This window comes from Nannobrachium achirus (genome assembly GCF_963921795.1).
Source record: "Nannobrachium achirus genome assembly, chromosome: 3".
NCBI classification, from domain to species: domain Eukaryota; kingdom Metazoa; phylum Chordata; class Actinopteri; order Myctophiformes; family Myctophidae; genus Nannobrachium; species Nannobrachium achirus.
The window spans coordinates 35484302-35498757 of record NC_137812.1 but is presented as its reverse complement, the minus strand read 5'-3'; the positions used below and the strand labels follow the sequence as shown (position 1 = coordinate 35498757).

The 14456-nt window shown below is 41.6% G+C and overlaps 2 protein-coding genes across 2 annotated transcripts; both read left to right on the top strand.

The window, feature by feature from the left end:
• Positions 1 to 171: 171 nt before the first annotated feature.
• LOC308282208 (noggin-2-like) lies at positions 172 to 1441 on the top strand (the record flags this gene model as incomplete). Its single annotated transcript, XM_080722553.1, has 1 exon — positions 172 to 1441. The coding sequence occupies exon 1, from the start codon at positions 530 to 532 to the stop codon at positions 1439 to 1441; it is 912 nt and encodes a 303-aa protein (XP_080578679.1). The 5' UTR covers positions 172 to 529.
• Positions 1442 to 3561: 2120 nt separating this feature from the next.
• On the top strand, positions 3562 to 12279 carry get3 (guided entry of tail-anchored proteins factor 3, ATPase). The gene is made up of 7 exons (XM_080721326.1): positions 3562 to 3741; positions 4598 to 4745; positions 5993 to 6141; positions 7093 to 7243; positions 7470 to 7577; positions 9371 to 9568; positions 10668 to 12279. Exons 1-7 carry the CDS (start codon positions 3599 to 3601, stop codon positions 10794 to 10796), a joined length of 1026 nt encoding a protein of 341 aa, XP_080577452.1. The 5' UTR covers positions 3562 to 3598; the 3' UTR covers positions 10797 to 12279.
• Positions 12280 to 14456: the final 2177 nt, after the last annotated feature.

Here is a 14456-nt window from a genome sequence, read left to right as displayed (position 1 = left end):
TGTGTGTGTGTGTGTGTGTGTGTGTGTGTGTGTGAGAGAGTGAGATAACCGATCAGCGTGAAACTTCACTAACTCACTCCCAGTATCAGCCAGCCCCAAATTCAAATCGGCCTCAGGGTGGCGCTAATGTCATTGGTAGATCACTGGTAATCAACTCAATGTTTGCAATGAAGTGACATTTATTACAGAGTAACAAGACAAGAATATAACAGGTTTTGACCAGTGTTCAATCAAATGACAGGCAAATGTTCTCACATCCTGCCACACTTCGTCCTTGGGTATTGGTGTGGTAATGTTTTGACTTTGAGTCCTCTGTTGTGTCCTCTTGATTTAGCCATAGGAGATAATGTCTATTGTTTGTCTGATAAGGCACTAACTTTGGTATGTTATTGTGCCAGTGCTCAAGGATATCTTCACCGACTGTCTGGCACGTTTACTCCTGAAGACGCAGACCATCACTCAGCTTGAAAGCAGAAAAATACAGTGTCTTTTATAATTTTATCCTAACATCCGAAGAACACCAAAGACAATGTTTAGACAGGTTTGGTTCAAGAGCTTTATGTACTGGATATGTATGTCTGTCCTTCAAAATGGAATCCTAGTCTTTGCTTCAAATAACCTACCTCAGGATGAGCTAATGCTGAATGAGACTATTGTTGGGACCCAACAAGACACCGCTTGGAATTTGGCGTTCCTCCAATTGAGAGCCAGTTTAACCACCTCTTTGCAGCCTATTCAACCGTATTCCCTGTCGATAAACCCTGAAGACTACCATTACACACCCAAACCCAAACACCTGCGCCGTTCTCGTCTCCTGCGTGTTTTGGGATCGTCTTTTAACCCATTTTGGATGTCCATAGACCAACCAACCGATGTTTCTGGGGTCTTGACTTCAGAGGCAAGACACGACGGTGATGTCCACGGTGACACACAAGCTGCACACCTGCCAAACTATACCACTTTCAAGGATGGGTTGAACATCAGTGCTTCTCCGGACCTGACTGAGAGTGCCACAGTCTACCAACGGAAACTAGAAAAAGAAGCAGAAGATTTGGACCTTAGTTTTCTAACCTCAGATACTGCCCGTTTGGTCAGGGACTTTTTGGTGCTCAGGAGCACATGCATACTCCGCTACCAGTGGGTCGATTTGGGTCCAGTCTTTTGGCCACGATGGCTGCGTCATACTGATTGTGAGAAACCAGATGGGTCACAAAGCTGTTCCTTTCCCAGAGGGATGGCTTGTGTGAGGGCTCAGACAACACAGCTAAAGATTTTGGCATGGCACTGCTGGGGAAGCCAAGACGGAGGTGGCGGTTTGAGGAGGACTGCTGTTGGCCACGATAGCAGCACTGAGATGGGAGCAGGTGAAGTGATTAGAAAGTGTATGTGGAGACAAGTGCAATATCCTGTAGTTACAGCATGTAAATGTTCATGTAAATAAATGTTTGCACTGTTTGTGGCTCAGGGTCTTTGGAACTGGTATGAAAAAGAGTTTCCATATATGCATGGCTGTTTTGTTGATTCCATTCAATTGATGTTGCTGCTGATGTTTAAAGTTTGTCTTTATTGGCTTATTGGCTGTATAATGCTCAGTTATAATAGCCCATATTATTTGATATGACATGAATTGAATTTCTTTGTTGTATAAATGCTAAGCATGGACTGGATAATATAAAAAATGTCATGGATCTCAATGCTCATCTTTTAATACCCCCACCCATGTTGTATTTTAGCATGCTTCGAACACAAAAAATATCAAATTAAATTAGTGGCTCAGAACGTCTCCCCTTTGGTCAACAATATGCATGGTTCTGAGGTTTTGAGCCAACATTCCATTCAGCATTCACAGATTTGGAGCAAATCAGTCAATGGTGATGTAGTCAGTGCATATAGTAGTCAGTGCCACTACCATCCCATAGTGCCATCTGGTGTACTGTGTAATGCATGAACTGTTGTGAGGCTGTCATTATATCTGCTACTTTTTAACTGCCATTTTCTTTTTTTCATCTTACATATTTTCTTACACCTGCTGCAATTTTAAATGTCTGACTCTCATCTCATCCCATTGCTATTTTAACCACATTTCACAATAGCCATATTGATATAGGCCTGGCTATCTGACCATGCAGTTTTCTCTTTTGTTCTATGAATTTCTTTCTTTTTTTCCCCCCACGTTTCTTAAAACTGCAATGATAGAGATTGTATGACAAATAATTGCACCTTTGTAAACAATAAAACCTGTGGTATCATGGCAAGTGTTGAGTTGATCATGTGCTTGTTTAGTCTCAGTATCTTCTTAGCTTAAAGGAGCTATAGTCAACTTTTTCATTGTAGGGCCGACACTTTGTTTACATCCTAGTCTATAGACTAGAATGTAAACAAAGTGTCGGTCTGACAATGGCCAAAATTATTATTGTATCATTATTTTATGCTTTTTGTGGTCATTTTTGAATAGAAAGACATATATGAAGCTTATTGTTTTAAGTGTCGGTCTGACAATGGCCAAAATTATTATTGTATCATTATTTTATGCTTTTTGTGGTCATTTTTGAATAGAAACACATATATGAAGCTTATTGTTTTATAAAATATTTTCGAAACATTTTTATTTTAGCATCCGTTTTTCAAGAAAAAGTTGACTATAGCTCCTTTAAGTAAATTATCCCAGCGGTCCTTGAGGGGGTCCGCAGCAAAATGAGGAACAGTTTAAACACTTCTAGTCTCGGAAAATTGCCAATGAATCTAGCTGTGGGCTTGTAGATCAAACATTTAGGCCTGAAAGATTTCCTTTAAGACCTAGCACACTGGTTCTCAAAGTGGGGTCCAGGCAGGGACCCACAGGGGTTGGGGGTAACCCAGCAAAATGAGGAACAGGTTAAACAACATGTCCTATTTTGTTTTGTGCGCTGTTTTTTGCTATTTTTGAAAAATGTTGACAAATCTTCTCCCCGGCACAATATCTTTTGAAATGCGGGTCCGTGCTGTGCGACATTGCATATCAAATTGGAGATACTTTATGAAAATGTTTGACAAGCACTGCTCTGCCTCTGGCATCACATTCCTGGAAAGAAAGGAGAATTCTACAGCATTGGTTCTCGAAGTGGGGTCTGGGTGGGCCCCCAGGGGACCTTGAGGGAGTTCCAGGGGGTCCCAGGGGGTCCCCTGCTAAATGATAGTTAGGAACCAAATGGACCCTTATGGGTATGTAACTCAGAGAGTGTAAAAAATGCCAAATGGACTTAAATTATCATTGATTTTACAATATAAATTGGGGGGAGCCCAGACCCAGAGAGAAATGCCATTAAATGGGGGTCTGTAGTCTAATGCATGTCAAACTGGGGGTCCTTAAAATTAAAATGGTTGAGAATCAATGCTAGCCGTAAAAATCTTCTCATGTTTGTCCCTGGCATATCTTTTCAAATGGGGATCCGCGGGCAAGAAAATTTCAATTTGGGGGTCCTTGACACGAAAATAGTTTGAGAAGCACTGCACTGTTCACAGGCACAGCATCATTGGTACATCCTTCCTCTTCCCCCACGGTGAGGAGCAGCTGGTGTTGTTGGTAGCGTCCACATCACCACCTGACCCTACAGACAAGATGGCAGCTTCATTGGAAGACGAGTTCGAAGATGCACCCGATGTGGAACCATTAGAACCAACCCTGAAGAACATCATCGAGCAGAGATCTCTGAAATGGATCTTTGTAGGTGGAAAGGGCGGTGTTGGTAAAACCACATGTAGGTGAGTTGAGTGGAGGGGAATCCTGCTTCTCTAGCTCCACGTCATGGCATTCTCACGTTTCAACGCTAGCTAGTTTAGCACAGCTGTGAAATTGACGTTCATGTTGACTTGATTCCTAGCCATGAGGATTGTTGACTGTTTTATCACGGCTTGAAATAGCTTAACGTTGATACTCAATGATAGATTAGCAATCAATCAATATCATGGGTAAAGTGTCCTGCTAAATGTGGTGTTTAGAATTGAATTCGACTAGCTAGCATGTGCTATTGGGCTAACAACGTTAGCACTTTTAATCTAGATGAGATTGTCAGCTGGATCCATATACATTTGGTACAATAAACTGACATCTTCATCACCATCCTTCTTGCCCGTTACCAGCTTATATTATTTTATACACTAAAACACAATTATATTGTATTGCACTCATAATAAGATGGCACGTAGTGTACAACTATAGTTAACCTGCTCCAGGTGCAAACAAAGTTGGTTAGCACAGCAGCAGAAACCTATTCGAATCAGTCAGTGTATAAAAGCTATGACCTACTAAATACTCATTTGTGTAGGTGAATTGTTATTAGTTAGTTAATAATAGTCCACCTGTTGTTGTCACAATGATCTTATACAGCAGTGTTACTCAAACTTTCACTGTCGACAGTGCACAAATGGAACCAAATGAAACCGTCCGGGTTAATTTGGTTCCATTTGTACACCTTCAGAGTTACATACTTGTCTGGGTGCATTTAGACCCCCCTAAAGGAACCCACAGAGTCCCCGGAATCCACTTTGAGAACCACTGTTATACAGTTACAGTATGAAGTACCCAGAAGAAAAACATGTGCCCGTTTCCCTTCTATAGCTGTAGTTTGGCTGTCCAGCTGGCTGCAGTGCGAGAGAGTGTGCTCATCATCTCCACAGACCCGGCACATAACATCTCTGATGCTTTTGACCAGAAGTTTTCTAAGGTTCCCACTAAGGTCAAGGGCTATGACAACCTCTTTGCCATGGTAAGTAAGTGACCCAGCTTGTAGAGAAGAAGAGTCTGTGTCAGCATCCGTGTTTGTTTTTGCATGTTGCAATGTTGCATGAAATAAATACGACTCTTTATATGCTTGTTTCACCCCTTTTGTGTGTGTCATCATCCTTCTGTTGTAGAAGAAAGACATTTGTCAATTAAGGGTTTCGGTTAGCCTGGGTGCCAGCTTGCTCGCTCCGTTCCAAGATTTGTTTTGTCTCAGAGACAAAACAAATTTTGGAATGGAGCGAGCAGGCTGGCACCCAGGCTAGGTTTCAGTCACATTTCATTAACAGTCAGTTACCTGTGTTCATTTTATTGAAATGATTAACTCAGTCCTCAGTACCAGGGCTGCCAACTTTCAGGAAAAAAAAACCTAAGAGTGATACTTCACTTCAAAAATCAATATCCACATTGATTTCCATAAAAGTCTGATAGCTAAGACAGACTGCATCTCACATTATTCTAAATCGTCAATGCCTTTAATCACTCACCCCAGTAATGGAACTCTCTCCGGAGTCTCTGCCTCTGTCTGTCTCTCTCTTTGTCTCTCTGTCTCATTAGCCTGTAGAACAGATAAGATCTACAAGCTTCGCGTTGTGATGCAACACCTCTTTTGCTTGAAGCTCTGTTTCTTTTTGTACACGCATCCAACCCTCCCCCTTTAAACTGCCTGCAAGCAAGCAATGGGCAGACACACAGGAGTTCTTTAAATAATTAGACATCGGTCAAATTAAGTTAATAAAAACTTGATCAGACAGCGAAAAGTCCAAGGCACACCCGGCAGCTAACTTTTTGGATGTGTTGATCATAGAACATTAATTAATCCATGTTGTACTGTAGATCCTCCTCACGGCGACAATCCTACTGTAAAGAATTACGTGCGCAGGGAACGTGCACGCAGCGTCCCTCACACCAGACACACACACGCACCCAATCATTTCTGCTTTCCACTAAAGTTAAAGGGTGGGATTACTTCAGAATCAGATCCAATATTTTAAGCCCTTTGTTGCTCAGAATTGCAGCAGAAGTGGATGTTTCAGTGGCACTTGAGTTGACGCAGTTTTCCACTTTGACGGCGTGAGAAATACGATGTGTGACAACAAGAGTGCTTGTGTCTCACTCTCATTGCATGAGAGTTGGCAGCTCTGCTCGGTACAGATCTGCTGGTCGTCATTACTTCAAGGACTTGGTCCACATTCTATTCGTAATACTGTGTTTGTGTGTGTTTGTTTGCAGGAGATTGACCCTAGCCTGGGTGTGGCAGAGCTCCCAGATGAGTTCTTTGAGGAAGACAACATGTTGAGCATGGGAAAGAAGATGATGCAGGAAGCCATGAGTGCCTTCCCTGGCATTGATGAGGCCATGAGCTATGCCGAGGTCATGAGGTTAGTCGATGCCCATCACATTTGTGTCAATCAATCTTTAGATATGCTGCTTTAGAGGAACTAGCCAGTGATCAACATCCTTACTAAGTGAGTCGGTATAGAAGCCGTCAAAACAGAAGGTCCTCTGTGCGTGTCCTGGTCTACGTGTCCCTGAGCAAGACTCCTAACTGCTCTCTGAGGTACTGTCCCCGCATCTCCCACTGTTCCTGATACCTACATAATTTTAAAAATCTAAAACGATTTTGAAATCTGGTAGCATTACCCATTACAGGAGAATCTTAAAATATTGTCTCATCAGATAATCTTAAACATATATAATAGGATACCACACAATATCCTCAGGCTTGCCCGAGGATCTGAATACATTTAATTGACTGATTACATGATTGATTACGTGAATAAAATTGTAATTGACCGATAAATAAATAATATTAATAATTTGGGGAAATCAAGTCAGTGCTGTTTTATTGCCTCGCAATATACACACAGAAGCGTACACAAGGGCCTGTTGCCTGATCTGTGCTTCATCTTACCATCGTGTATTGCAGCTAAAAGAGCTGAAGTTCACAACGTATCTCATCCGCGACCGCAGCGATTGTTGTCTTGTAAATCACCTATGTTATCCGCTCGCTCGACACCATCGTGCGACAAGTATAAACGAGGCTTGAGATTAATGGCACAGAGATTCTCCCCTCCTCCCCACACCCAATACTTGGGAGGATTGTTTCCTGGAGTCCAGCTTTAGGATACGTTAAATAAATGCAGATACCACATTTCACTGTATATGCAAATATACAGTGACAAGTGCTGACCAAATTATTATTTATTTATTTGATACAGATAGTTTGTTGAAGCAACATGGTATCACTTTGAATGACCAGAGGATTTCTTCATACTCACCAGTTTATCCTAGCCCCACATGATTAACCCTATACTTTTTCTTTGCATCAGGTTAGTGAAAGGCATGAACTTCTCAGTGGTGGTGTTTGACACTGCCCCTACTGGCCACACGCTGCGGCTGCTCAACTTCCCCACCATCGTAGAGCGAGGTCTGGGTCGACTCATGCAGATTAAAAACCAGATTAGCCCTTTCATCTCTCAGGTGAGACACACAGTCCTTTCAGTTATGTTAATCTTGTTTACTTTTACACCTTAAGTTAAAATAGTATGTAAATAATATAAATTAAATTAATTAATAACATTTATTTGATGTTTTCTTGTTGGTTTATATTTTGCTGCTCAATTGTTTGGTGATGATTGGATTCCTACACCGAACCTCTTATATATATTTTTTATCATTCTGTCTGTCTTCCTATTTATCTTTCCAGATGTGTAATATGCTGGGTCTGGGGGATATGAACGCAGACCAGCTCGCCTCTAAGCTAGAAGAGACCCTACCTGTCATCCGCTCAGTCAGTGAGCAGTTCAAAGACCCTGTAAGACAAACCATTTATCTGGTTATCAGCACCATGCTGTCGATAATGACTAAATGTGTAGGCGTGTTAATTATTACCCACAATGTGTATATATAGAATCTTTCCTTTCCTTCTCTCCTGTTCTTATGATTCCATATTGTAAGAGCAAATCAATGTACCTTGTGTACAGACAATATTTTCACTGGTTTGTTTCTTCTTTATTTACAAAGTTTGCACTTTGTGTCTGGTGGGAAATACTGCCCGAACCCCATTGAGTAATGTTTTCTGAAAAAGCAAAACAAACAAACAATCTCTGCAGCAGTTCACTTAAAGGACCACTTCACCTCTGGGACAACCAGATCTTATTTTATTGTTGTTTGGGACACGATCAACACAACCCTGAGTTATTTTTTGTGTTCAATCTGTGTTTTGAGATATTTTAGTGTTTCGGCATGCAACAACTGGTCATATGATGCATTTTGCATGCTTGTTGCATGCTGAAATACTAAAATATCTAAAAACACAGATTGAACACAAAAAATAACTCAGGATTGTGTTGATCGTGTCCCAAACAACAATAAAATAAGATCTGGTTGTCCCAGAGGTGAAGTGGTCCTTTAACTCAACCCCCTGGATAGCCATCTGAGAAAGCATTTTCCTAACAATGCTGCCTAAAAACAAAAGTGGGTTTAGGGTACCGTATGTACCTTGATGTGCAACTGGAACTTGCTGTGAGACGCTGGTGGACTGGTTGACAAGAAGCACACAATGGGTTGTTAACTGCCGTATTATCACTTAAGCTATGTTCAGATATGGATACCATTACATTTTCTGGAAACTAATTAACATAAGTTAATAGGCAGTAGGAGAGGCTTTCTCACATGCCCTATTTTCCTGTACAGTTTGCGGTATGTACCGTCATCAGTTGAGTACAGTACTTGTTGCTACTCATGTGAGAAATGATGGTAAGCACGCAGGATAGGCATTTGGTGATAAGATTAAGAATGATGAGGAATATAATATCCATGATCCATCCATCTGTAGACTGCTCCATTGAATTAAAAAAGGACAGAAATCCTGAGGAAAGCAACCATTTACAGGTAGAATAATTATGTGATATGATAATCATTCATTATCACAGGGATGTGGGGGTTAACAGAGGTGGACTCCTGCAGCACTATTAAAGCATGCTTGCTCTACCCAACATACACAGAGAGATAGCATGGCCATTTATGTCGACCATATGTTTGTATTGAAGGGTCTCCGACAATGAGTGGGACTAGTTGTAGTAGCAGAGAATGGATTGTAAAAGTAAGAATGAAAACGTATCTAGACTGTCTTTATCACCTCACTTGAATTAGCTTCTCCCCTGCCAGATTCATATTTAGATCTTGGTTGGGAAACTGCCTTAATGATATTCATGTGTAATTTCAATTCAAACTTTATTCCAGACACATAGGGGGTCCATAGAGTAAATACAGGCAACATTTAAAAACAAAACGATAACCGTGTACCCAAAAACAGACATAAGAATAGGCTGACTCTCCAACACAAGTCACACTCACAATATGCAAGCAATAACATGATACTGCCAGCACGGTGTTCATACTTACTTCCCACAAAGACTTTGGTCCCTCCCAAGCAGACATAAATGCCAAAACGAAATTGCCGCCACTCAAAGGTTGGAGCATGTTCATGCTACACCAAAATCAAATATGCCGACACATTGCCTGCAAATGTTGAATTATCAGAATTTGGCTTTATGCATATATTGACGTGTCTCCCTCCCCCCTTACCTTCCCACTGTCCATCAGGAGCAGACAACCTTCATCTGTGTATGCATTGCTGAATTCCTGTCACTGTACGAGACGGAGCGGCTGATCCAGGAGCTGGCCAAGTGCCGTATTGACACACACAACATCATTGTCAACCAGCTGGTTTTCCCTGATGGAGATAAACCGTGCAGGATGTGTGAAGCGCGCCATAAAATTCAGTCAAAATATTTAGATCAGGTACAGTATGCAATGTTTTTTGTTAGTGTGAGTGAGTGTTGTATGCAATTTATCTTGCTTAATTATTGACTAAACGCTGTATTTACAAAGAGATATTATACATTGCTGTTACAATTGGCAGGTTTTTTGGGCAGTACAATATACTATCCCAGCAGTATTCTGGGAGTGGAACAGTCAAAATAATAACCCATTAGAATGCTCCACATCTGTCAGTTCCTTAATCATATTAAACCTGGCGACCATAGTTTGGGCATGTCATTACAGGTGCAAGTCTTAACTTTTTCTCTGCTATTTTAAACATAGCCTGAACTCAGCAACTGCCAAATTGTCCTTACCTTTTAACGTGGGCACGTGCACGCATCGCGCACGATCTGTGCATGTAACATGTACCAGTGTTGCAGACCGGACTGCAGCTTTTGAAAAAAACAATCCCATTGGAAAAGGAAATATCTGTTGTTAGGCTGTATCTGCTGCTGTTTACAGAAAAACTCATGTAAAACGCCGAGCTGTGCGCTATATCCTGCGAGGGCACGTCGCGTACATAGCAGACGATATGTGCACAGATCATATGCCAGGCGGGTAAAAGAATCAAACGGCTTACAAATAAATAAATAAAACGCTCCTTCCTTTGTTTACAATGGAAACCTATGGGATCGGAGCTATGACACGGCCTCAGACCGGATATGGAAACCTAGATCCGGTCAAAACAAATCTGTGATCATACTTTTAATCGTTTCATAATGATTAAAGATAATTAAATTTCCGAGATCTACGGGCATGGCAGCGCGGTACAGCGGGAAATCTCCAGTTTCGACAGGGATAGCAGGAAATTAGTTAAAATAAAAAATATAAACATTAAATATTTTTCAGAAATAGTTAAACTATATCTACAATCTTACAAGTCTCAACATATTGATGCAACACGTTATGTAGATCTGTCTTTTAGCTATTGTTGTCTGCTCTTTGATTGTTGCAACTACGATAGTACCACTTCCTACTGGGACCAGCCAGTACTAGAAAGGCATCTACTATTTGTAAGGCAAAGAACTTTGTATAAAAGTCATCGTCAATTAATTATATTGAAATGCTCTCGCTACAGATGGAGGATCTTTATGAAGATTTCCACATAATTAAGTTACCGTTGCTGCCCCACGAGGTACGAGGCGCAGAAAAGGTCAACACCTTTTCGCAGCAACTTCTGGAACCATTCAACCCCCCCAACAAGTGATTTCATGACATGCCGGAAACCCACCACTCCACTCAACCACAGTCTGAACTCTCCTCCTTCAAGCCCCTTCAACCAGCCTCACCAATTGCAGTAACTGCCTCGAACATCGTCCTTCAACGTCTTCTCCTTCACCCAAAGTTGATATCTCTTAACTGCTCCCGCAAGACTCACATTCTCTCGATGGACGGATAAAAATTAATCATACACACACATGCAGTTATGAACACACAGACACACACAACCTATTCACTTTTCTTTTTCCCCCAGTATTTTGCATACAATGTACTCTGTATCATGAAAAGTGTACTAATAACCACCCTCTTATAGCATTTAACTTTTTTTCTCTGAGAAACTACGTACTCCTCCCTCTTACTCAATCTCTCCAGCCTCTAATGTACAAAGTCGTGGCTAAAGTACCCACTGCAGTGGTGCAGTGTATTCCCAGAAAGAAACTGCTTTCACTTTGGGTTCATGTTTTTCTTTTGTTTTTTTGCTGTGGGAATTTGTTTTGGGGCTCTTATCTGTTCTGATTGCACCTATGTTGCAAAGACGTTCATGAAACGGATATGGCCAATGATGAAAGCTGTTCTCTTTACCTGTGTATTTTCAGGGGAAGGGATTGTGAATTCGGAGCAGTAGTGCATCCCCATTTAAAGTGTTAAGTTGAAGGGTGTGATGACAGGAAAAGAGAAAGTCTTATTGTGGAATATAATGTGATCTGTAGGCATATTTTCCTGACCGGCATCTAACGAATACGATAGCAGTAAAGGCTACAGGAGCATAATGCAATGTCTCTTTATGTGCACTTAATTGCATTCTCACGTTTGGTCGAGGCCCTTTAAATATCAGCCCTATCATCTGCTCTTTATAACATGTTAAGCACTGTCCATGGCAGTACCATTATGTTATATCCATGTGATAATGGTGTAAATATAATAAAAATTACAATATCAGCCAGGTTTAGGAGTAGAAATGTCTAAAAGTCTATTGATAAAATGCAATGTATACACCTGTGTTTATGCAGGAAAGTCTAGATATTGCAGCCTTTGGTGCTTCTCAAAATGCAGTTTTATCTGTTTGACAGATTGTAATTAATCCATCCTCTCCTAGTCGATTTGAGTATTTCTAAACAATATTAAGTGCAACTCCTTTCTCTCACCCTTTCCTTTAGTGCCCATCTGTATTTAACTGAGGACTCTGGGAACACTATAGCAAGACATTAGCCTTATTTAGTGAATAATAAACAATGATAACTGAATGTTGCTTGATCTAATGTACAACATATTAAAAAGACTGGCGAGTCAGTCACTAAAGTTTAGCCTACTCATTCTGATTTGAATTCTGATTTGCTCGCCGGATGCTTTCTGTGCACAGAGATATTTCCCATAGCACAGTGGTTGCCATTATTCCCAAGGATTACTAACTATTCCCTTTCAAAATGATGGGTGAAACCTTCAGGTGATGGAAAGTGATACGTATTTCCCTGTCATTGAATGCTTTTGGATTATGAGATTTTCTATAATTTTAATAAGTTATGTTCGAAGTGTTACAAAATAAAAAAAATAAAAATACCTCACTTGTGTGCATTTTTGCATGTTTTGAGTTGACAATTAACTAATTTAATAAGCCATCTCCACAAATTAGCTTTTTAATGCGAACAGGTAATAAGTGCATCATGTGCATGGAAAGCAGGAAATAGCTCCTCCATGAGACTGCAGCCTTCTTATTACGTTTTGTGATAGCAAAACGTCTTTACCTAGCCCCTGGAAATCACTTTGGCAGTGACGTCAGAATGGAAAGTGGATAAATGTCACTTGATGATAAACGCGGGCGGTTCTCTCGGCTGGCTCCACGTATTCTATTGAAGTCAGTGGGCGCCGCCCCCGCTCAGCGTGCAGATCATGTGGAATCAACTGCTCCTCTATCCGTGGGCTTTGCTAGTTGCTTTTTCGCCCCCCTTCTTTGGTTTGGGAAGGGCGATATACGTGTCGGAAGGTATTTGGCCGGGCGGAGCCAGGCTGTCTGCACGTATTTTAGCGTATTTTAACGAGGCTTTCTCCTCGTTAGATGTGGAATCGAGCGCCACAGCCCACCAGCCCTCCCTCAGTTGTGCCTCGCCAAGTTTCGCCCTTCCTCGTTTGTGCTCGGCTCGTGCGAGCAGAGGCGAGCGATTCATTGCAGCAGAGGAGGAAAAAACGGCGAGTGGTTTAAACATGCTCAAGTTAACATTTCCCATTTGGCAATGCTTTAGATGACAAGTCGATACAGCGTACACAGTACACTATCGTTTTACTCACGTTCAGAGCGGACTATAGAGACATTGACAGCCAAGAAAAATCCATCAGAAGGACTTCGCCGTCGGAAAGTTCACTTATTATTAAGCACCGATGTGCTCGGATATTTTTAATTTTTCAACGTCACCCATAGAGTTATCTTACACCACGGACAACCGCTTTTCGCTCGCGTCGCGTCGCGTGTGTGTGTGTGTGTGTGTGTGTGTGTGAGTGAGTGAGTGTGCGTTAATGCCTCGGAGATAGATACAGACAGCGTCTATAAAAACTGCGTGTGTATGATGTTTTAAGCATTGTTTCCCAAGTACTGGGTGTCGACCCACGGGTGGGTCGCGGAATGGGACTGTGTTAGCCTTACATTAATCCTCTCCTGTAGTAGCTTCTGCTTTGATGACGTCTATGGCTACAGGAGAGTCTTAACGCTTTGACAGACAGGTCGGGAGTATGGTCTGCAAAACTGCTACTGCGGCTCTACACATGCATACATGCGAGACATGTCTTCCGTACAAGTTCTGCAAGGTGTATGCGACTTGTACGGTAGCCTTGTTTAATGTATAAGTCCGTATTGTTAAATAAAATGAGTTTTTACCAAGTGTGTGTCTTTTCCAAATCGAGCAGCTCTGGTCTGGTTAAAGATGGCTGCACTTATCACGTGACGTTCATCCATTCCCCCATTCGTTCATACAAGGACATGACGTATGTGTATACGGAATAATGCTTCCAGCCACCAACGGGCGCTGTTGCAGCTAACATTGTAGCAAACGAGGAAAAGCTGTACACTTGGTAAAAACGAATTTTATTTAAAAATACGGACTAATACATTAAACAAGGCTACCGTACAAGTCGCATACACCTTGCAGAACTTGTACGGAAGATATGTCTCGCATGTATGCATGTGTAGAGCCACAGTAGCAGTTTTGCAGACCATACTCCCGACCTGTCTGTCAAAGCGTTAAGACTCTCCTGTAGCCATAGACGTCATCAAAGCAGAAGCTACTACAGGACAGAATTAATGTAAGGCTAGGACTGTGTGTACACGTGCCAATGTTGTGTATTGTAACTGCGTCTTCTATTGCAAACAGTGCTAAACTCTTCAATCAATCAATCATGGAATTAGATCATTTGCACCCCTTTTAATGAAACCGTGATATAATCTATCTGTTGGCAATATTCGCTTATTTCGCCTAAAAACGAGGGGTGATATCTGCCTGTAGCCACAGGAGAAAGGAAAGAGAGGAGAGAGGAGACCGGCCGGGGAAACAAATAAAACAATGGAAAACCGGCGCACACAACCCATCACATCATAGAAGAGACAACACTCGTTCACCGTTCCCCCTCCGCCTAAAACGAGGGGGTGATTATCTGTCTC

What these genes read in the sequence shown, in the direction of transcription:
- get3 (XM_080721326.1), top strand. Translation starts at nt 3,599, where the DNA reads ATGGCAGCTTCATTGGAAGACGAGTTCGAAGATGCACCCGATGTGGAA. An exon ending in TTAGCCCTTTCATCTCTCAG is followed by an intron (nt 7,244 to 7,469) that starts GTGAGACACACA and finishes TTATCTTTCCAG; the next exon opens with ATGTGTAATATGCTGGGTCT. An exon ending in AGTCAAAATATTTAGATCAG is followed by an intron (nt 9,569 to 10,667) that starts GTACAGTATGCA and finishes CTCTCGCTACAG; the next exon opens with ATGGAGGATCTTTATGAAGA.